The following is a 22,336-nucleotide window of genomic DNA, read 5'->3' as shown; positions in this document are numbered from 1 at the left end:
CTCATTTCGATCAATAAATTTTTGTTTGAGCCGAGATATGTTCATCTGAATCTAAAAATTAAAAACTGCAAAAACTTTCTTTTCTACCAGATAGAATGAAGTGAATTGGTAGCGACTACTAGACCAATGAGTTCAACGAGCTGCAATAAAGGAAGCAGGGAATAGATAAGATAATTCTGAAGAACACATGCCATAATAGTATTTATAAAAAGACTGAGACTAGCAACATCACGTCTGTGAGAGATAAGTTGCAGAAAAGAAAAAAAGGTAGGGAAAATCAAATTACCGATACGTTTCTACACCTATTAAGTTAATCATCCAGGTAATGATCTTGGCTGAGCCATATTATTTTAGAGTCTAGTATAGACTGCAACTTAGAGGCTTCAAACTTTGAGATCCCTCATCAATATAGCAAACTCATATTTATTTTGTTTTATTGTTAATTAGCAGAGGGGATGCCTGACCTTATCAATTGTAAAATATGCTTAAATATAAGTTAATTCATGCAGATTTCATATTTATTGCTACAGAGCCAATTCTCTATTGAATATATATATATATATGGGCTCTCTCAGTCTTTTATAGACTATGGATACACACGAAGGGGTGCCTGCACATGGAATTATTGTGGCAGGAGGTGCGCAGTCTCCAACCACACCTCTCCTGAGTCGACGTTGTTAAATACCAGTGGCAAGACGACTGGAAATAAATGCCGATCACTTTCAGTTGAATTAAAAAGTCGGTCAATTTAGCTCTTATGCATAGATCATCATATAACGATTTGATCACTGTCTGTCTGACGTAATGAACATTTAAATTAAAAAAATGTTTAAAATTCAACGCTATTTCACACGGTTAATGGTAGCCGAATGGATACGGCCTCCGCTAATCGAGCCAGAGATGTCTCGTGTTGCGGAGTTCGAATCGTTCGACTGGTAGTAATCGTGACACCCTGCACTGAAGAATCCCGAAAGGATGAAACACTAGTGTCTGTAGGTATTTAATTATTATAGTAAAAAAAATAATTATGACAGCCCCTTTAAGAAATTCGTTTCTTATCGTTAAGCACTTTCAGTTGAATTAAAAAGTCGGTCAATTTAGCTCTTATGCATAGATCATCGTATAACGATTTGATCACTGTCTGTCTGACGTAATGAACATTTAAATTAAAAAAATGTTTAAAATTCAACGCTATTTCACACGGTTAATGGTAGCCGAATGGATACGGCCTCCGCTAATCGAGCCAGAGATGTCTCGTGTCGCGGGGTTCGAATCGTTCGACTGGTAGTAATCGTGACACCCTGCACTGAAGAATCCCGAAAGGATGAAACACTAGTGTCTGTAGGTATTTAATTATTATAGTAAAAAAAATAATTATGGCAGCCCCTTTAAGAAATTCGTTTCTTATCGTTGAGCACTTTCAGTTGAATTAAAAAGTCGGTCAATTTAGCTCTTATGCATAGATCATCGTATAACGATTTGATCACTGTCTGTCTGACGTAATGAACATTTAAATTAAAAAAATGTTTAAAATTCAACGCTATTTCACACGGTTAATGGTAGCCGAATGGATACGGCCTCCGCTAATCGAGCCAGAGATGTCTCGTGTCGCGGGGTTCGAATCGTTCGACTGGTAGTAATCGTGACACCCTGCACTGAAGAATCCCGAAAGGATGAAACACTAGTGTCTGTAGGTATTTAATTATTATAGTAAAAAAAATAATTATATATATATATATATATATATATATATATATATATATATATATATAGTTTAAAGAAGCTTTGAGTAAAAAAATGTAAAAATAAAAATAAAGAATGCAGTTTAAATTCCCGGAAAAAATAAAGAAACTAAATTTAACCTATCGCAGACTTAGCACCTACATAATCTGGCTTCTAAAGAGTTTCAAATTACAAAAGAGAATTCAATTATATAAGGATGAAAAAAAAAAAAAAATAAAAGCCTTAACTAAAATTGTTAAATAGAAATAGACTTATCGCTTGCATAAGCTGATTTCTCAAAGTCTTCAATTATAAAAATTTAGCTATATAAGGATGAAAAAAGAAAACCTTAACTACAATCTTGTAAATAGAAAACGGGGATCCTCAGTTGCCTACCATGTATCTGTTTCAGAGATTTAAAAACAGGACAGCTGTTAAATACATGGCTCTTCAGTGAATGACACCACTTCTCCAATAAGAAAATATAGAATAATATGGTTACTATTTATACTATGGGACGATTCCACTATTTTTCCCGATTCCGATACAATTACAGATTCCGATACAATTACCGATTCTGATTCCGATTCTTTATAAATCTCTAAATATTTACTTATAGAGTTGTTATTTTCCCCAATTTCTGGAAGAAAATACATATTAAATATGCAGATATTTTCGTAAACATAAAATTACGCGTGTGGAGGATGATCTATCGATTTTAGCTTTACTAGTATTTTAAAATCAATAAATGTTTATTATTTTATCATTATTACCAGCAATGGAAGATTTTACTTTAAACAAAATCAAATAAAAAGATGACAATTAAAAGAATTGCTTTAGCATCGGAAAATAGGCACTAATTTTTTCGATTCCGATACCGATTCTGATACCCCCAAATTTGTCGATTTTTCCGATTCCGATTAATCCTCTCACCACTAAAAAATATATATATATATATATATATATATATATATATATATATATATATATAGTACTGATTTCAAAAGTTAAAAAAATGATTTAGGTGCCATCAGCTAGAATCAAAACCAGAATATCCAGTGCTCCAGATGCATTCACTACCATTTGAGCTAACCCGAAAGATAAATAAGCAAGTTATAAAATTAAACCACTTTTAGTTATGATTAATTTATGCATGCTCAAACTAGCATAAATATCGATAAGTTGAAACAAACATTTTGCATTTCAACTTGCCAACTTGTGTTATTCCTCGATCCAAACAAAGATTTTACTCATTATAAACGATCCTTGGTGTATGATCACTATTTCCTGTTAATTTCAGTGCTGTGTGACCAGTAGTTTAAGAGTTTATCAGTTAAATATTCACAGACAGACACAGACAGACATACATTTACTGTTTTATTTATATAGAAGTGTGCGCTTAATTTGTTTTCTAATAAATAGTAAAATAGTTCTACTTCTTTTAAGAATATTTTTTTAATGATAATCAAATAGTTATTGCAGTTTGCTTCCTATTTACTTGCCTCCCTACGAGGGCAAAGGTAGACGCAAAATGAGTTTTTAATGCAGAGAAAACAATAATAAAAATTACTTGCCTCAGTCTAGAAGAACTTCTCTTTCACTAAACGAGGACAAAATAGACTAAGTATAGCATCAAAACAGATACTACACTTTGTTCCTAGCCATAAAAGCTAAGGAACTTTAGTTTTATTTATCTCCCTCCCACGTTAGGAGGATGTGACATAAGGTCAAGAAGTGGGATTTGAAAGTGGATGAGTACTTTGGCCGAATAAAATTGCCTGAGCAGCCTCATTGCCATCCTCTGGAAGGGGCAGCCAATTAGCATGAAACAAAGCCCTTCTCAGGATGAGGAGGCAAAGCCTGGGAAGGTGGAACTTTTAAAACTTCACAGGACCATACTTCAGACCGACAGTAAGCAAACAATTCTCAAAAATGGCAGAAACTCTGCAAGTCTGTTTTTGGTATGAATTCTAATCATGAAGAGCCAAGGAATTTTAGTTTTGTTATCAGTAAATGTTGCTAAAATATAACAGAAGTAAAAAACAAAGATGTAGTGACAGAATAGTTAACAAAGCCCCCCCCCCCGGTCTTCATATTAAGAATAAATAATGTTATTATTTTGAAACTCATTTTTAACATAAGGATAGCAGGAGGGAGGTTGTGATGAACTATTCTTTTACTTCATGATAAAAAGATTTGATTACAAATACAGAATTGGAGGGTGGCTTCATCTGAGAGAGGCGGGGGGGGGGGGTCTCCAGAATTTTCTTAGCAGCCTAGGGCCCTAAAAGTTCATACTCAATTAATTTTTTTTTTTTTTTTTTTTTTTTTTTTTCAGAATTTAAAAAATGTTAGGTGTGTAATTTTTTGGAGGGGAGTTGTATACTTTAAAATTTTACTATCAAGAAATGCATCAGAATAAATTTTAAAATAAATAAATAAAAGAATCAATATGTAGAAATTTTCTAATCTTTTAAAAAATATTTTTTAATCGCAATTGTTTAAAATAGAATAAGAAGTTTCGTCTTAAATATACACGATTTAATAATTGGACAGAAAAAAAAATAACGAATGATAATGTGTACGTACTTTTCTTGTTTTCATAAGTTATTCCCGGGTGTCATTGGTCATATCTATTATCAGACAATCTGACTGTTCAATGTTTGCATTGATTCAGCGTGGGTGGTTACCGCTCGGAGCGAAGAGGAGGATACGATTTGTTGTTGTAATCGTCATGGCAATAAAGCCCGGCTGCATGGCTTCAGCCTTACACACATTCACCTGTCACAAGGGAGATAATTCTATTCAAGTAAGAAATTTATGAAGTTTTTATTTAGACTCGCTGACCTTCCAGAATTCTATGACTAATAAAAAGTAAATAGTTTTATGATTTGGATGATTCGGACTATTATTCTCATCTTAGTTGTTATTTTTATAATGTTTGATCTTCTTTATGTTTTTACGAATTTGGGAATCTAATTATCTTGACTTTTATGCTTTAAGATAACTACCATTAAAATAACATTGGATTCTTTAGTTCTCATCTTGAATGTTATTGTAACAATGTCTCGGTTGATGTGACCTCCGATTTTTTCAGTTGTATCATATCAAACTCTGGAATCTTTCTGTCGACCTCTGCAAGAACCTATGGCGTAGTGGATAACGTACTCAGTATAATTCAGTTGCAAGTTACACTCTTCTGGAGATTAAAGATTCAACCTTGTGCGGACGATACTCAAATACAATTTTGAATTACTTAGGACTTCTACCCAATCATAGCTGATGCAATGAGAGCATGTTACCCCATTGATTAAATAAAGGTCTCCAAGCATATTCCTGAGTTTAGCAGAAAGATTCCTGTGTTCAACAAGATATACCTTGAGAAGAACAGAGGTTACATCGACCGAAATGTGAAAATAACATCCAAGATGAGAACAGTAGTCCAAAGAATTCAAATAAAATGAATAATCAATCATCATCTCAAAAATTTAGTGTCATATCATTATCTTAACCAAATTAGTTCTAGTTTTATAACAATTTCGTCCAATTAATAATTTGATATATTTCTATGTAATAATATAACCTGAAAATTAGGGTATTGTTTGGTCATTAAATTATTAACTGAATCAAATTGCTATAAAACTGGTTTAAAATACAAAGCATGATTAAATGTTACTGTAACAATGGAGAAGAAAATGAAAGGTTACCAAAGTTGAAGCATGTGGACTGTTTTAATGTTTTAATGGAAAAAATAACTTGTTTAGATTTTTATAGATGGTATTCATTTGCATATAAGGAAAACGACTACTTAAAGAAAGATGCATTGAGAAAAACAGGCCGTTACATTTTAGACAGCTGAGAGAGAATGTTGGAGCTGAAAAAGAGTAACAGATGACACTAGGCCATTATTGTTCTTTTTTTAGTCAGTCATCTGAGGATCTCATTCACACAGATATACATTCAGAAAAAGGTCCAAGAGTTTCTCTTTATTCGGTTTAATCTCCATGCTTTTATCAATTCTTTGGAAGGATGATGTTTTTTGATATCTTCAGTTTGGACTTCAAGCGATTTTAAAATTGGCATATGGTTGTATAGGTATGAGTTGTCTATTCCTGACAACATCAGGCAACCAGGGATGATGTCCCCTGAACAGGAAGTAATCAATGGTGATCTCTCCTGGTGTCTATATATATCGCAGACGTGGGCATAGACACTGACATTTTGTGTTGAGTTCAGTAACAAGCTGGAGGGATACATTTTCCCATGTTATGCCACCATTATATGGCGCTACAAACAGGGTTATCACTGTAAAGCATGAAAATTTGTGAAAACACCATGGAGCAAGAAAGCATGCTTTTATTAAAGGAACTTGTTGAGCTTCAGAAAGAGAATATCGAACTAAGGAAAGAGATGCTTCATGGTCATCCCAACATGTCACAAATGAAAAAAATGGAATGCCCCTCAATAGGATTAGATACCACTGATGGAGAATGGATATTATTTTTGGACTCCTGGGCGATACAGTAAAATTCTGATTGTCATTAGGTTTGTGGTCGGTGAAAACATAGAAAAATATTCTATACTGTAAATCTGAGAATACCCGTTAGCAACAAATCTAGCTTTGTACTGTTCTACGCCTGATGCTGTAGTCTTTTTTTGTAAAGACCCATCTTGTAGAAATAACATGTTATTCTTTTGGGAGAGGCACTACAGTATAGGTATCATTTTCGGTTAAGGCATCTATTTTTTTTTTCATGGCAATTTTCCTTCATCACAATGTTCTGAATTAATTGCTTCATTAAAGCTTTTTGGCGCATTTTCCATTGAATAGCAATAGTTGATTTGATAATCTTTTATATTGTCGACCACAAAAAAATCGGGTCGCCTTCTATTTCTTTTGGGATATCTTTCACTTTATCATCATCATCATCATCATCATCATGGACACTTGTCTCCATCATTTTTATTGTCTTCGTTTGTTTTAATTATTTGAGGGAATATAATTTCATCTTCTTCATATGACGGGGTTTTGTCTGTAAAATTAAAGTGTCTGTGAATTTTACACATTGGATTCTTTTTATTTTATTTTTTTCTGGAAAAAATACTAAATTGGCTGGACTGTTTTTATCGTATCCAAGAAATATACCTCTGTCGGCTTTAATATTCAATTTATTCTTTTTATCTATATATGCGAAGCAAGTTGAACGAAATATATGCATTCTGCTTAAATTTGTTTTTTTTACCACAGAAAGATTCATATGGAGTTTTAGATAGTGTTTTGTTAAAGCACCTGTAAGTGCGTATGTCCAGAGGTTTTTAGGGAGGTTTGATTCAATGAGTAGGCATCTTGCAATTTCAAAAAGTGTCCACCACGCACGTTCAGCAGTCCCATTTTAGTGTGGCAATCTAGGAGCTAATGTTTCATGTCTGATATTAGTTAATTAGTAAAAGTTCAAAGTCTTTATTGGTGAATTCCATACCGTTGTCAGAGCGAATACACTTGACTTCACCGTAGGGAGCCATGTCAGCTAGATATTTTTTAGTTGCTAGCAGGGTATCAGATTTGTTCTTTAAAAAGCAAATCATTATTAAACCTAAATGGTCATCTACGAAATTCAATAAATATCTATAATGTTCTCTGGCCATCAGTTCTATGGGACCGTTCAAGTCACAATGCACCATTGATAGGATTTTTTTGGCCTTTTTGTCTGGTATCTTGCTTTGATAGTTTGTCATTTTCCCTTGCGTACAGACGTCGCAGTTGAAGTTTTTTGATGTTTGTATTTTCATTCCATCAACTACAGTCAGCAACTTTTTGATATCAGGAATATTGCAGTGTCCAAGAATTTTATGTCATTTCTGTAGATCATGGCAGGCGGTTTTTGATGGGACTACGCTATTTAAATAATATAGTCTTCCATTTTCTTTAATGTTGAATACAGTTCCATTCAGGTATACCAGTTTTGATTTATTGGGGCTAAAGTTTATATTTGCACCTTGTTTTGTGGCAGCTTGTACAGAAAATATATTTTGTTTAAATTTTGGGATTAGAAGAGTGTTTTCTAGAATACAGAAACATAGTTCACTTTTATTGTTCTTTAGCGAGATTTTAGCATTGCCTCTTTTCAAAATGATATCATTTACTCGACTCCCGTCAGCTAGTTCTACAAAATGATTTTGTGGCTTAAAGTTGGGGTCAAAATTGATAAAATCAGATTCCTTTGTAATCACATGTGCTGTGGCCCCACAATCGACAAGAAAATTATTATTGTTTGTTGAAGCATTAAACGTACATGAAAATAAAAAAGTATGTTCGCTAACAGAGCTCTCTACATTTTTAATGTAGTCGCCATTTTGAGTCCTGTATCTACATTGGAAACTCTTGTGATTAGGTCGTCCACAATTATAGCAAATAATTTTTGTACTTTTCTTAGGAGAAAAATTGTTCTTGGCAAAGTTGCGATTTTTATTCCTGGCATGGGTATTATTCAATTTTGGTGTTTTTATGTGTGTATTTTTAAATTTCATGATATTTGTGGATTCGTTTTTTTCTGTGATCATTTTTTCAGTTTCTTCGTAACTTCTGAGTGCTACCTTGAATTGGCTAAAAGTCATGGGTTTTTCTTTCTGGGTTATTACGGTGATAAATGGCTTGTAATCACTCGGTAATCCCTTAAGGACCATGGAAATTAACAGACTGTCACTTATAACTTCACCAGACATTTTTAAAGAATTTGCAGTCGTTTCGGCTCTTATATTATAATCAGTAATAGTTTCGGCTTCCATTCGTTTTACAGAGGTCAGTTCAGTGTATAAAGAAATAATTTTGGGTTTTTCTTTCAATAGATAATGCTCTCACAATATGTTCAATGCTTTGCAGCTATCGTCCAGGGTTCTCTCATTACTAGTGATAGACTTCGGTCATCTAAACACTGTATTAATTCCGCAAAGACAGTTGCGTTCTTTTCAATGAAGTCGGGGTCGTTTCTGTTTTCAGGTTGTGTTTGAAGTGCTTTGTGTAGCTTTTGGATTCGTAGATATCCTAGAAATTTAACTTGCTACAATTCGAATTTTTATTCGGATCCATCGAAATAAAGACGCACGCTGGGCACATAACCTCTAGAAGTGTAAGCCATGCTTAGTTTCAGAACAGTTTCAGATGGTTTGTTGTTCTAAACAAATCTTGAGAGGTGATTTGCTTGCAGTAGATAGAACAGTTTCCAATGGTTCGTTGTTCTAAACAAGTTTTGAGAGGTGACTTGTTTGCAGTAGACAGTTCCGCAGAGCAAAATATTCTTACCTTGCCGAAAAAAACATGTGAAATTGCTACGGAAAAGGTTTAATATTTATGGAGCATTTCTGGTGTCTGATTGGTTGGTAGAAGAACGTGAATTAATTTGATTCGTTAGTTCCTAGCAGCAGCGTTTATAAATAGAATCGTCCGACTGTGTGGGATCATACCCCATTATAAATCCAAAATATTGTAATACCAAAAAAGGATGGGTCCTCAAGAAGTTGAATGATGCAACTATGAGGGAAACATATTACACCTCATCTCCATTCAATCAGGTCTCAATGCTCAATGATACCTACACATACTAGATACATAGAATAAGTACCAAAGTCTACCACTATCTCCAGCTGCACAGGATGCTACTATGTTCATTATCGAGTGAGGCTGATATAACTACTGTCGAGCCCCTCAAGGATTCCATGGATCAGATGGGTACACCCGTCAATTTGATGATATCGCTGTAGATATGGCTGATAAAACCCGATGTATAGACAGCAGTCCCCTATGGGACAACTCAACAGAATCTTCGTTCTGGTACATGATTTGTACTATATAAATCATTGCGCCAACAAAGGGATTGTGTTTCAGAAGTGGAAGTAGAGTTCACAAGGTTTCTAGTTACGGCGAACATGGTTAAACCCGCAAATCGAACAACTGAAGCCGTCCTTAACTTCCCTTAGCAAACTCTGCAAACTATGGTATCGTAATTTTACTTATTTGACTATTATTGCCCCTTTAAATCCAGACAAACTCAAAGTTCTTTACTTAAACATTAATGCTACCATTGCTGATATCATTGAGGGTTGTTCTGGGTTGAATTACTAAAAGGTGTTTGTGATAAACCTCCAAACGTTATTCATGCTAGACATTTACTTTTCACATGCCTACAACAGAAAAATGAGTCCATAGACCAGCATCTTCAGTTGTTGTTTTAGGGATTTTACTGCTTCTACTTACAGAGATGAATCTGTCCATGATGTATTTATACGTGACATTCTATCTTCCATGATACGGGACAAACTGCTTGAAAATGATACGTCCAATCTCCAGGAGGCTACACAATGTGCTAGAGCTTTGGAACACGCTCACCTTTGTGCTGAGTTGTATGTCTCTCAGATTGGATTTGCCGCTGCTACAACTACAACTAAAAATGTGTTTACTGATTTTTCTGATGTTGTCACCGCTACTACTATTATTACACCCATGCTAATTGACTCTGCTGAACCGCCTATGGAGTGTGACTTTATAAAACTATCTGCTGCCCTTCTTACTCATAACAGGTGCTACAATTGTGAGGAGAAACGTCACCCTAAGGATGATCATCGCTATCGTCCTGCTCGCGATAACATATGTCAAAACTGCGGCAAACCTGGCCATTTTGACAAAGTTTGCTGTTCTACTAAACTGGCACCTTTATGTTCAACCTCGGCTGTTATAGTAGCCCATGTTAAAGATGTTGATAAGTCCCCTCCCATTACTAAAATTGTAAAATTAAAGAGTAAATGACTAACCACCTTTATAGACAGGTAGTTCTGATAATTTTATCAGTGCTTGTATTATTAAAATGATAAACCTGTCTACTTTGAAATGGGATTCTGTAATTTCCCTGACAGCATCAATCATTTCCTCAAGCTATTTGAATATTATACTGAGAACATTACGTTAACAGCTATGAGTATAAAGACATTAAGTTCACAGTGATCATGCCCAATTCGTTTTCTTTTCTTTTTAAAGTTAAAAAATTCCAATTTTTCTGATGAATCAACGCGGAAAAATATTCAATATTGATATAAACGTTAATTCCAGTAAACCAACTGGCCCCGACGAAATTCCAGTCATAGTGCTTAAAAAGTTTCAACCTGAACTAGCTCTCATACTTAAAAAGCTGTTTAAACATTGCCTTAAGGAGAAATGATTCATAACACCCTAGAAAACTTCATCAGTCTGCCCTGCATTTTAAAATTCCGGAGATCGGTCATCTTCCTCTCAGTACAGACCAATCAGTCTCCTGTGCATCATGAGTAAGTTGCTGGAATCTGTGATAAACAGAAGTGGTCAACCACCTCAGCAAAAATAACCTGCTCAGTGACATGCAATATGATTTTTGTTCTGCGAGATCTACAGCTGACATATCAAAGGCTTTTGATAAAATATGGCATAAAGGTTTACTTCAAAAGATTGCCAAATATGGAATAGCTGGAAATGTCCTCACAATTATTAAATATCCCTTCTCTCTGATAGGCGTATAAGAGAAGTCATCTATGGGCAGAAATCAGAAACTCAAGGTTCCATCCTGGGCCCAATTCTCTTCATGATCTTCATCAATGATCTCCCAAATCACATTCTTAGACCATTCATAAACATTTATGCAGACAACACTACAACCTATGGCAACACTTCAAAGGTCAGCAATGACCAAGATCTTTCTCTCTTCTGATCTTGAGAACGTGGTGCAATGGGGGAAAAAGGTCGTTGGTTAATTTTAATGCATCGAAAACCAAACTTCTTTCTTTTCATCATAATCGCTCTGACCCCCATCACGCCACAATTGAAATGAACGCCTCTCATTTTTGGGGAACTCCATGTCTTGACAAGCTTCTGGGACTGACCTTCACCCCTGATCTGAAACGGAACACATACATCAAAACTGTTGGAAAAATGGTTGAATCACTATACCGTTCCAGAAGGTATCTCACTGCCAATGCAATCCTCTATCTATATAAAAGCCAGGTACTCCCCAAAATGGAGCACTGTTGCCACATCTGGGCAAGAACTGCTCAACGTGCCCTATCCAGCCTTAATAGAGTTCAAAATTGGCTTCAAAACCTAGTATGTTATACATTTTTCTCTTCCCTGCAATTTCTTTCCCACAGAAGAGACGTTGCAAACCTGTTTCTACTCTATCATTATTTTCATGGCAAGTGCTCAACTGAACTCAAATCTATGCCCCCTCCCTTGCCCAACTTTCACAAAAAATGCTTGACTAGCCACAACCACTATATACGATTTCCCCCACTCTCTATCTGTGCCTAAATTAAAATGCAGATTCCATGAACAAAGCTTCTTTCTCAGAACTGCCTGCCTATGGAACATTATTTCACTGGCCTGCTTCCCGGCCAGTTACAATATGGTAACCTTCAAGTCCAATGTAAACAAGTTCTTGTTGAGCCGTTCCCATAAATAATCCAATTCTACCTAATTTACACCATTAATGATTATTAAACTACCACCTTACATTCATTAACGCTTATCCTCGAATGGCTTTCGGGCCTTGATAAGTAATGACTCTCAAGTAAAAAAATAATAAAAGATTGTTTTTTTGTTGTGAAACAGGTGGTATAGAAAATTTGGAAATTTTGACATGTTGAAAGAAATAAATGGTAAAATGATTAAAATCTTGGAATTCGGAATATAGCTGTTTTGTTATCCAAGAGAGAGAGAGAGAGAGAGAGAGAGAGAGAGAGAGAGAGCGCGAGAGAGAAAGAGAGAGAGAAAGAGAGAGAGAGAGAGAGAGAGAGATGGCGGAGAAGAAAAGCAGGATAAAATATTAAATGGAAAAAAAATGAAAGGAGATGAATGAATTTATTTTAAAAATAAGCGCGATATAAAAAAGTATGATGCACAATTTTTATATATAAAAAAACATCAAAATATTATTGCACTTTGTCAATTTTCAATTTTTAATTTGACATACAAATTAAGTTGAAAATAAAAATAAGTAAATTATTCCGTGCAGATTCCCGAGTTCGATAGAAAGATTCCAGTTCGATAGAAAAATTTCGAACTCGGGAATCTTCCTGAATCTTTCTTAATCTTTCTGTTGACAGAAAGATTAAGAAAGATTCAGGAAGATTCCCGAGTTCGACAAGGCACCTGAATGAGGGCGGAGGTTACATTGACCGAAACATTGTGAAAATAACACTGAAGTCCGAAGAATCCAAATAAATTATTATTTCATCAGTGTTGTGTTTTAATTTAAAAAGTAAAAAAAAATGATATCAAATTTCCCGCAATAACATAAAAACAAGAAAAATAAATAAATGAATAAATAAAAAGAAAAGTAAAATCGGAAGCGGAAGTAAATGTTGACGCATGCGCAGTTTTTGTCATCGTCGATGTCGTTCAACATCACTGAAAACTTTCAATTTTTATTTCAACTAATAAATAAATACGTAGAAACAATTTGTTAATTAACGATATCGCCTTAAAGAAAATATAACCTAGCAATGGCGGAGGGAGACACGTTGATTTTGGTGAGTGACTTTTCTGAACTTTTCACATGGTGATTCTTTTTAGTAGCATAAAAACCGTTGCTATGGTGACTGGCATTGTTATTAGTGTCTTGTAAAATGTCAGCGCTTTTTTTTTTTTTGTTTCTCCTGTTGATTATCACCGTGTATAACTATTAATGCAAGTAAACATATGTTTTTGCATGTTTGAACAGTTTAATATCGGCTATTAATTTCTAAACAATTTGAAATGAACAACAACAACAACAACAACAAAAAAATAGTAATAGTCAATTAAACAGTGATATGAGTTTAGGTATTATTTACTTAAACTATAATGACGCTTATGCACTTATGTTACCGTGGTATTTTTAAATAGTATTTTCAAGCTAAATTCATTAAATTCAGTTATATATATATATATATATATATATATATATATATATATATATATATATATATATATATATATATTAGGTGCTAGTGCAGAGAGTGATCCGATCCGCGCTATTTTTTAAATCGTATTTGCAAGTATAATTAAAGTTTGATGATATGTTTTTTTATTCAATTTTAAGGTCGAAGCATAGAATAGGTACAAAACGGTATTATTATACAAACACCGTGACAGCGTTAGGGTTAGGGGTTAGGGTTAGGGTTAATTCGCTGTCACGGTGTTTGTATAATAATACCTACAAAACACCCTCCCCTCCCCATGTTAAGAATGGCTTTTTAAATAATAACGTTATTATTTCAGCACGGATCACTCTCTGCACTAGTACCATATATTAAATTAAATTGTTAGATGAAAGTACGGAATAATTACAAAACGTCCTCCCCTCCCCATGTTAAGAATGGCTTTCTAAATAACGTTATTATTTCAGCACGGTAACAAAAGTACCAAATAAATAAAATAAAATAGGTGTTTTGTAGATTCGTGATCTTTTAAATCAATGCATTTCAGGTAAAAAAAAAAAAAAAAAAAAAAAATGATTACGTACTTACGTGTCATTTCAAAATTAGTTTAAATCCCCCAAATTACGAAAAATGATCTAGTAGAAAAATAATTATAAGTAAAAAATACAATTTATCGGATTACCGAGTTCTATCGTATGTTTCCCATGTGGAAGAGTCGTGCGACCAATTCAATATGGCAAACTGATTTCTTTCCCTTGAATTAAACTAAGGGGACGCCATTTTTTAAACCAACGATTTTAGAACATAATTGTGGATGCCTTTTTTCTTAAACATACATGTAGCACATCTTCTATTGGATCATTTATACTAATTTCGACATGTTTTTATCTGAAATGTGTTGGTTTAAAAGATAACCAATGTACACAAGCACCAAAACGCAAGTTGTGTTCATCATCGTGCGTGTGAAACACCAAATTGAAAACTAAACCTTAAAAATATAGTCGCCATCTTTATAAAAAAAAAAAAGTCATAACAAAACTCCTGTTTTTTTCTTTCTCTCTGATAGGTTCATAAGAGTAATGGCTGCTGGGCAAAAATTTGAGGCTCACAGAATTAATGCTGGAGTCCCTCAGGAATCCATCCTGGGCCCAACTCTCTTTGTGATCTACATCAATGATCTCCCAAATCACATTCTAAGATCATTTATAGACATTTATGCTGACAACACTACCATCTATGGCAACACTTCAAAGGCCGTAAACAACCAAGTTCTCTCTGATTCTCTCTCCTCTGATCTTGAACACATGGTACAATGGGGAAAGAGGTAACTGGTTAATTTTAATCCATCTAAGACCAAACTTCTATCTTTCCATCATCAACACTCTGATCCCTGTCTGGCATCAATTGAAATGAATGGCTCATCTTGAGGAGACTCCATGTTTTGACAAACTGGCCTTGACCTTTACTCCTGATCTGAGATGGAACACGTACATCAAATCTGTTGCCAGGGCTGCTGGGAAAATGGTGGGATCGTTCTACCGTTCCAGTAGATATCTCATTGCCGATGCGATTCTCTACCTGTATACGAGCCAAGTAGGTCCAAGGATGGAGTACTGTTGCCACATCTGGACAGGAGCTGCTAGAAGCAGCTTATCCTGCCTTGACAGAATTCAAAATAGACTTTGTAGCTTAGTGGGGGATGCCCTTTTCTCTTTCTTGGAACCTCTTTCCCACAGAAGAGACATCGCGAGCCTGTCTCTGCTTTATCTTTATTTTCATGGCAGGTGTTCGTCTGAGTTCCAATCTATGGTCCCCCCTGGCCTAACTTTAATGAAAAACACCCATCTAGCTGAAACCACTATCAATAATTTCCTTCACTCTTTATCTGTGCCTAAACCTAAATGTAGATTCCATAAACAAAGCTTCTTTCTTAGAACTGCACATCTGTGGAATTCTGTTCAGTTTTCCTGCTTTCCAACTGACTACAATATGGTTGTCTTCAAGTCCCAACGTGAACAAATTCTTGATGAGCCATCCCCTTAAGTAATCCAATTTACCAAATTTCCACTACTAACAATGACTGACATGTTTCCCTTATCCTCGAGTGGCCTCCGAGCCTTGATAAGTGGTGACTCCTTTGTAAAAAAAAAAAAAAAAATCACAATCTATTTATTTAGAAAAAGCTTACCATGCAAAATAGTCATCCAAAGAATCTCCAGCAACAACACTTTATAACCGCCATCAATCACAATCAGGGATTTATTTCACATAACTCAAATTAATCAATCAATGGCAATCATTTGAAACTGAAGAAAATTTGTCTGCTTTGAATATTTGAAAAAAAAAAAAAATGAAAAATCAGTGTTTATTTTGTGAGAAAAATAAGTTAAAAAACTCCGTTAATTTGAGAGGTGAAGGTCAGAGGAGGGTCGGATTCTCTTTTGGCTTTGCAAGACCTGGTGATATTTTGGCTCTAGCTTATACCTGCTATTGGCTGGAAGTTATTTGCATATATGACAGTTGTTATTTAAGAGCATTGCTTCCTTCCAGCAGCAGTACCTTTTCTGAGCGGCAGTCTTTGAGTTGGTCCGTTTGGGGTGTCTTTTCGACTTGGAAATACCTGCTGTTACCTACACACCTAGCTATTGGGGGAGGGGGTAAAGTGCTCCTTCTGTGGCTTACTTCTGGAACTCTTTGAGAAATTTTGATGACGGTTACTTCTAGAGAACCTTTTTATTTGTTACCTTCACTCGAGTTCTGACGCACAGGTTAATAATTTATAGTCTTTTGTTTCTTGACTTCTGCCAAAGCTGGGGGTCGCAATATAGGAATATTTCGCAACCTTAACACCAGACTCAACTCTGATTTATCCACTACTTTTGGTATCAGAGAATTTTTCAACAATTTTTATATCTGCTTTGAATATTTGCAGTTTCATATTTTTTTTTTATTTCAGTTTATTTATTTGGTGCTTGTGCACTTATTGAACCGCGCTATTTTTAAATAGTATTTTCAAGTTAAATTAAAGCTTTACGATATCTATTTGTATTAAATTGTTAGGTGAAAGTACAGAATAGTTACAAAACACCCTCTTCTTCCCATGTTAAGAATGGCTTTCTAAATAATGTTATTATTTCAACACGGTTCAATAAGTGCATAAGTATTATTTATTTTATTTTCCAAGATAGAATTAACGTCAAAGTGTAGTATCTGTTTTGATACTATACTTTCTCTTTTCTGTCCTCGCTCAGTGAAGGAGAACTCTTTCTAGACTGAGGCAATTTTTATTTTTTGCTCCATTCCAGGATGCCTCTTTTTTGGGAGAGTGATTTTCCTTACATTTAAAACCAATCTAACTTATCAATGTTAATTCTATTGAAAAAAAACAAAACAAACTCATCAATGTTAATTCTATTTTGAAAAGTAAAATAAATAAATAAAAATAAAGTAAAAGAAAATAAATTGAAAAAGAAAAGTTTCTTATGCACTTATGTTACTGTGCTATTTTTTAAATAGTAATTTTAAGTGAAATTGAAGTTTCACAATATCTTTTTTTATTAAATTATTAGGTGGAAATACAAAATAGTTACAAAACACCCTCTCCGTGTTAAGAATGGCTTTTAAATAATAACGTTATTATTTCAGCAGTGTAACATAAGTGCATAAGTATCGAAAAATAGTGTAAAATCTGCAAATATTCAGAACTGACATAAGCATGAATACCGGTTTTCATTTAAAGAATGTTTAGTACTAGTGCCATTTATGGACTATGTAAAAATAAAGTTATTATTTAGAAAGCTATTATTAATATAGGGAGGCGAGGGCTTGTTATCTATTCTGTACTTTCCCCTAACAATTAAATAAAAAAAGAGATATTGTAAAAAAATGAATTTATCCTGAAAATCCTAATTAATTAATAACATGGTCCGTAAACTGCACCAAATTTTCAAAGCAGACCAGTTTTCTTTAATTTCAAATAGTTTTTAAATTTGATTGGTTAATTTGAGTTGTAAAAGACAAATCCTTCATTGTGACTGCTGGTGGGCATTAAAAGTGCCGTCCAATCTCAATACTTATGGAGATTTCCAAATAATGACATATGTACCTAACTACACACTCTGTGAACAGAAAAGGCTTTTAACAAATTTATTTTGGAAACAATTTTTTTTTTTTTTTTTTTTTTGAGGAGAAATATTTGGGGGGGTCTGTTGCCATCTAGACTTAGGGTTAGTGGTAAGTTCTAATGCTTTTTTCGTGTGTGCGTGTGGTGGAGGAAGACTGGAAATCGCTAAGTGGTGCTTCTGCATTTATCGACCTGCGATTTCCACAAAGTTACTCAGATGTGCCCAGCAGATGACAGGAAGAACCGGAAACGGCTGGGCAAACCTTATTACAAAAAACAAAAATTGTTACAACCACCACCCCTTCTCTCCATGTTAAGAATGGCAACGATCACTGAAATTCATTAAGTAATATATTGGAAACAATGTCTTGTTATCCAGAAAACTACTTGTCGACTGTTTCCAGTTCTTCCCATTATCTGCCGGGCACACTCAAGTAACTTTGTGGAAATCATGGGTTGATTATTGTAGAAGTACCCGATAAATTAGAGAAGGCAAAGAAATAGTGAAGTGCAATCTTGCTGAAACAGAAAATAGGTGATGTTGTTTAGACAAAAAACTGGCACAAATCAAAAATCTCTCAAAGTTAGCTGGAAAGAATAGTTAGCTTTCCAAATATTTGTCTCTACAATTTATTGTCTATATATCTTGGCAAATTTCGAATCTCCATTAAATTTTTAGATGTCTATTCTGGATCTGTACCCCAAAAATTTTATGTACAAAATAAAGAAAAACATTATTTTAACATGTTTTTTTTTCTTCTTTTTAATACATTTTCAACGAGAAAAATGGTTTTCTGACTTTTAATTAGAAAACTATGAACTTGAGTTATACATCCTGTGCTTTTTTCTCTACTTATTTATAAAGATAGTAACTATTGTTGCAGGAGCCAGTTACCTCAGGAGTTTTGACCGATGATTGGGGAGCGCTAGTGTTATGTTTCAATTTGTTTAATTCTGTAACTTCATCTCTATATAAATAAAATGAACTCATTTTTTCCCGTCTGATTTTGACATTAATAGGATTAAAAATCAAGATATTTCATGCAAATATAATATGCACAAACGGCAGAACAATATCTGAGGTGTGTTATAGGCTTATTATTTCTCAAATTCCTCGATAATCTTAGATTTCTATACTTTTTCTGCTGAGAAGTCACGGCCAAAATCGGTTAAGATCAATGGAAGTGGTAAAATATTTTCTCTCTAATAAATTCCTCCTCCCCCTGCCACCACTTAACACCGTTTGGGGATCGTTCACAAGGAACAGTTGAGAAGAGAACACCGGTTTGGCTTCGTAGTTCTTTCATGTGAAGTTATTTAAAATCACTAAACTAAGCTGCAGTGCTCTGTGGCGTAGTGGTTAGCGTGCTGGACAATTCACATTATATTTTCACGTTCGCGCCGACCTACCGTAGTCGTTTTTTTTTGTTTTTTTTTCCTAAACAACTGGAATGGACTTTTCTTGGTGGCCGAACTGTTAACGTTGCAGATGTTTTTTTTTGTTTTTTTTCACACTTTATTTTCCTACTTTTACTCATGACTCCGGGTTTGATCCTTCCTACTTACCTACCATAACATTTTTTAACCCCCCCCCCCGTCCCGGAAACAAACACTCGGGCAACGCCGGGTACCCCCGCTAGTATCTAATAAATATTTGTGATATAAAAATTTAACACAAATGCAATTATATTTTAGCAACTTAACACTTCATCGGACTGGAGAAATAATAATGAAAATAAATTTGTACTACAATGGTTATAAAAGAAACAAGAATTTATTTATATTATTATTTCCTGGCTCTGACAAAGTATTAGGTCACGGAAACGTAATTGCATTTGTATAAGCCAGATTAAATGTTTGCATAATAAATATTTGTAAAGCTTTACCTAGTATTGAGCACTTTTGAAAAATATTGGTTTTATATTGTTTTTATACATGCATTCAAACTTGTTTAATTAATATCTCTTTCTCATATATATATTAGTGGCCTGACAAGGCTACAGGGGAGACAGCTGAAGCTGACCTGCGGGACACTATACATACAAATGTAGGCAAATTTGAGCATATTTTATTAGTTTGAAAATATAGGTTCTTTTCTTATCAATTGTTATAAAATTTTAAGTATTATAATCTTCAAAAAGCCTGCAAATTTTCATGCAGTTTTGTCTCATAGAACTAAAGATATGAGCATTTCAATAATCAATTTGGCTTCCAGTAGATATATCCATAGATATACTACCTTTCTTTTGCAATTCCAATCTCAGTTATTATTGATCTAAATTTAACAAATGAAGGCTTGTTGGAAAGGTAATGACCTGAATTGTGTAGTGGGCTATGTGACATTTGCCCTTGAGGTCGCACATTAAGGGGATCATCCATCATCCAGAGCCTATTTTTGGCACATTTTTACAGCGCTAAAATGTTTCAATCATAGGCATTCGTTTTCCTAGTTTTGCATATGAATTACAAAATAGTTGATATTTCCCCCAAACCTCTGCCCTTGATGGAGTGAAGACTAAAACTTGCTGCTTTGGACTCCAAAGGATCTGAAATAACAGCAAGAAGAGACTTGATTCCAAATATTTCTCATATGTTATATCTCCCCTCTTTGGTTTTCATACATAAAATAAATTTCAGTGTATAAGGATTATTTGATACTGGAGATATTCATGATCGTACCCAATTTCCAAAAGAGGGGAGATATAACATATGAGAAATATTTTGAATCGTCTTCCCCTGTTGTTATTTCAGATCATTTGAAACCATAGCAGCAAGTTTTTGTCTCCCTTCATTAAGACCACAGGTTTTGGGGAAATATATATATACACACACACAGACACGCACACACACACACACACACACACACACACACACACACACACACACACACACACACAATTGGAATAGCTCTCACAATGTTCATTCTCTAAATGATGATGCCTATGTTTACTTTCAAGAGACAATGGATATCCCCTGTAAGGGTAGCTGTGTATATAATTGTGAGCCAAGGCTGCACATTCCCCAACCATACCTCTCCTAAATTGGCATTGCTTGAGTTCAGTAGCAAGTGGAAACAATGCCGAGATAAACAGAGCACATACAGCACCTGAAATTCCAAAATAGTCACCCATTTTAGTACTGACCAGGCTCAACGTTGCTTAACTTTGGTGATCTAATGGGAATCTGTGTGTCAACATGAATTATACTGTATTAAATAATAATTATTCTTGTACAGGCACTAAGGTTTTATGCTTACACAATCATTAATGTAGGATGACCATTCTTGCCAGTCGAGAGATTTGAACCCAGCCACGAAGCCACCTTTGATTGCATTTGCTAAGCCTCTACCTCCAGGCCACTAAACAATTGCCACTAGAATGAAGGGAATTAATAACTAATAAATGCTCAATTTGGGCGCAGATATTAAACAATCCAGAGTATTCGAACGATGGAAGTCCTGAATGTCTCATAAACGTTAGTTGAGTGCTTCTTAGTTTATAGTTCCCAAACAGTGCCCATCCTTAAGTATTCTTAAAGGAGTTTGATAAATTATGATTAAATAATAATTATTCTTTTATAGCTACAGACACTAGTGCTTCATGCTTACCCAATCCTCAGTGTAGGATGATAATTCCTGCCGGTTTGAAGTTTCGAACCCAGCCACAAAGCCATCTTTGGTTTCATTTATTAAGCCTCTATCTATGGGTGTATCAGAATTTTTGGCTAATTTTTGACACCCCTAACAGAAAACTGCAAATAAAATATATAAAACTCATAATTTCTGTTTTTAAAGTGGGTTGTTTATTTTCTGTATGGAATATACTTCCAAAGTAAAACTATTAAAGTTGTTTAAAAAATAATAGAAATATTATTTTTTAATTTTTAAAAAACAGTATTTACAAAGTGCTGGTGCGCATTCAACCAGCCATTTTTTTTTACGTATGAAATCAATTGAATTTTACGAGTGAAATTTTTTCAATTTTTAAACTTTAAAAATCTATCAAAATTTTTCTATTGGTTCAATTTTTATGATAGTTTCAGGGTCAATGTGAAATTGTATGCTCTTTCCAATAAACCAAATATAATATTTTTTGACAAACGTTTTTTTTTAAAATTCACCCCAGCATTTTGAAACGTCTATTAAAATTTAAATAATTTACGTACCAAAGTTTTATACATCACAAATTGAAGATAAAAGAAAAATAAAATATTCTAATTTAAAAAAAAAAAAAAAAAAAAAAAAAAGTGTTTTTTTGGAAATTTACCTGTAAAGTCCAAAGTGTAAAAGCTTTTTTTTTTTAAAAACCACATTGATTTTTTTTTTTTTTTTAAAATGAAAGCTCATGTTATGCTTATATCATCAAGTAAATACCGGATGCTGACGGCAATTTTTTCTATTTCATTCAATGTTTTCTTTTTCTTTTTTAGATATTTAAAAAAAAAAAATTCACTCGATAAAGTAGAAATAAGATATAATAATCAAAATCTCGTGTATTTCATTAAGAGAACCGTAAGATACTCGCAAAAAAAAAAAAATCAGATTTCTCTCCCTTT

At 34.1% G+C, this 22,336-nt stretch overlaps 2 protein-coding genes across 5 annotated transcripts in view; one reads left to right on the top strand and one right to left on the bottom strand.

Annotated features, from left to right (window-relative positions):
* LOC145246711 (uncharacterized) overlaps positions 1-4,458 on the bottom strand; it is a 186,390-nt gene extending 181,932 nt beyond the window's left edge. For 2 of the 4 annotated variants that reach the window (XM_080108446.1, XM_080108453.1), the window contains exon 1: positions 4,312-4,395. Coding sequence is in view for 1 of the 4 variants with exons in the window: in XM_080108445.1 (XP_079964571.1) it covers positions 4,312-4,326 (15 nt within the window). In the remaining 3 variants the exon portion in view is untranslated. Of the gene's footprint in view, positions 1-4,311 lie in introns of all 4 variants that reach the window. The other 2 variants (XM_080108445.1, XM_080108454.1) reach the window with 2 other exon arrangements.
* An 8,636-nt stretch (positions 4,459-13,094) lies between these two features.
* The window catches only part of LOC145246709 (tetratricopeptide repeat protein 21B-like), a 1,013,541-nt gene continuing 1,004,299 nt past the window's right edge, over positions 13,095-22,336 (top strand). Inside the window, exon 1 of the mRNA XM_080108443.1 lies at positions 13,095-13,269. Coding sequence (XP_079964569.1) covers positions 13,243-13,269 — 27 coding nt within the window. The 5' untranslated portion in view covers positions 13,095-13,242. The remainder of the gene's footprint in view (positions 13,270-22,336) is intronic.

This window comes from Euprymna scolopes, chromosome 24 (assembly GCF_053919585.1).
Source record: "Euprymna scolopes isolate OS-2025 chromosome 24, ASM5391958v1, whole genome shotgun sequence".
Lineage (NCBI taxonomy): Eukaryota > Metazoa > Mollusca > Cephalopoda > Sepiida > Sepiolidae > Euprymna > Euprymna scolopes.
This window is presented reverse-complemented; position numbering and strand designations above follow the sequence as displayed.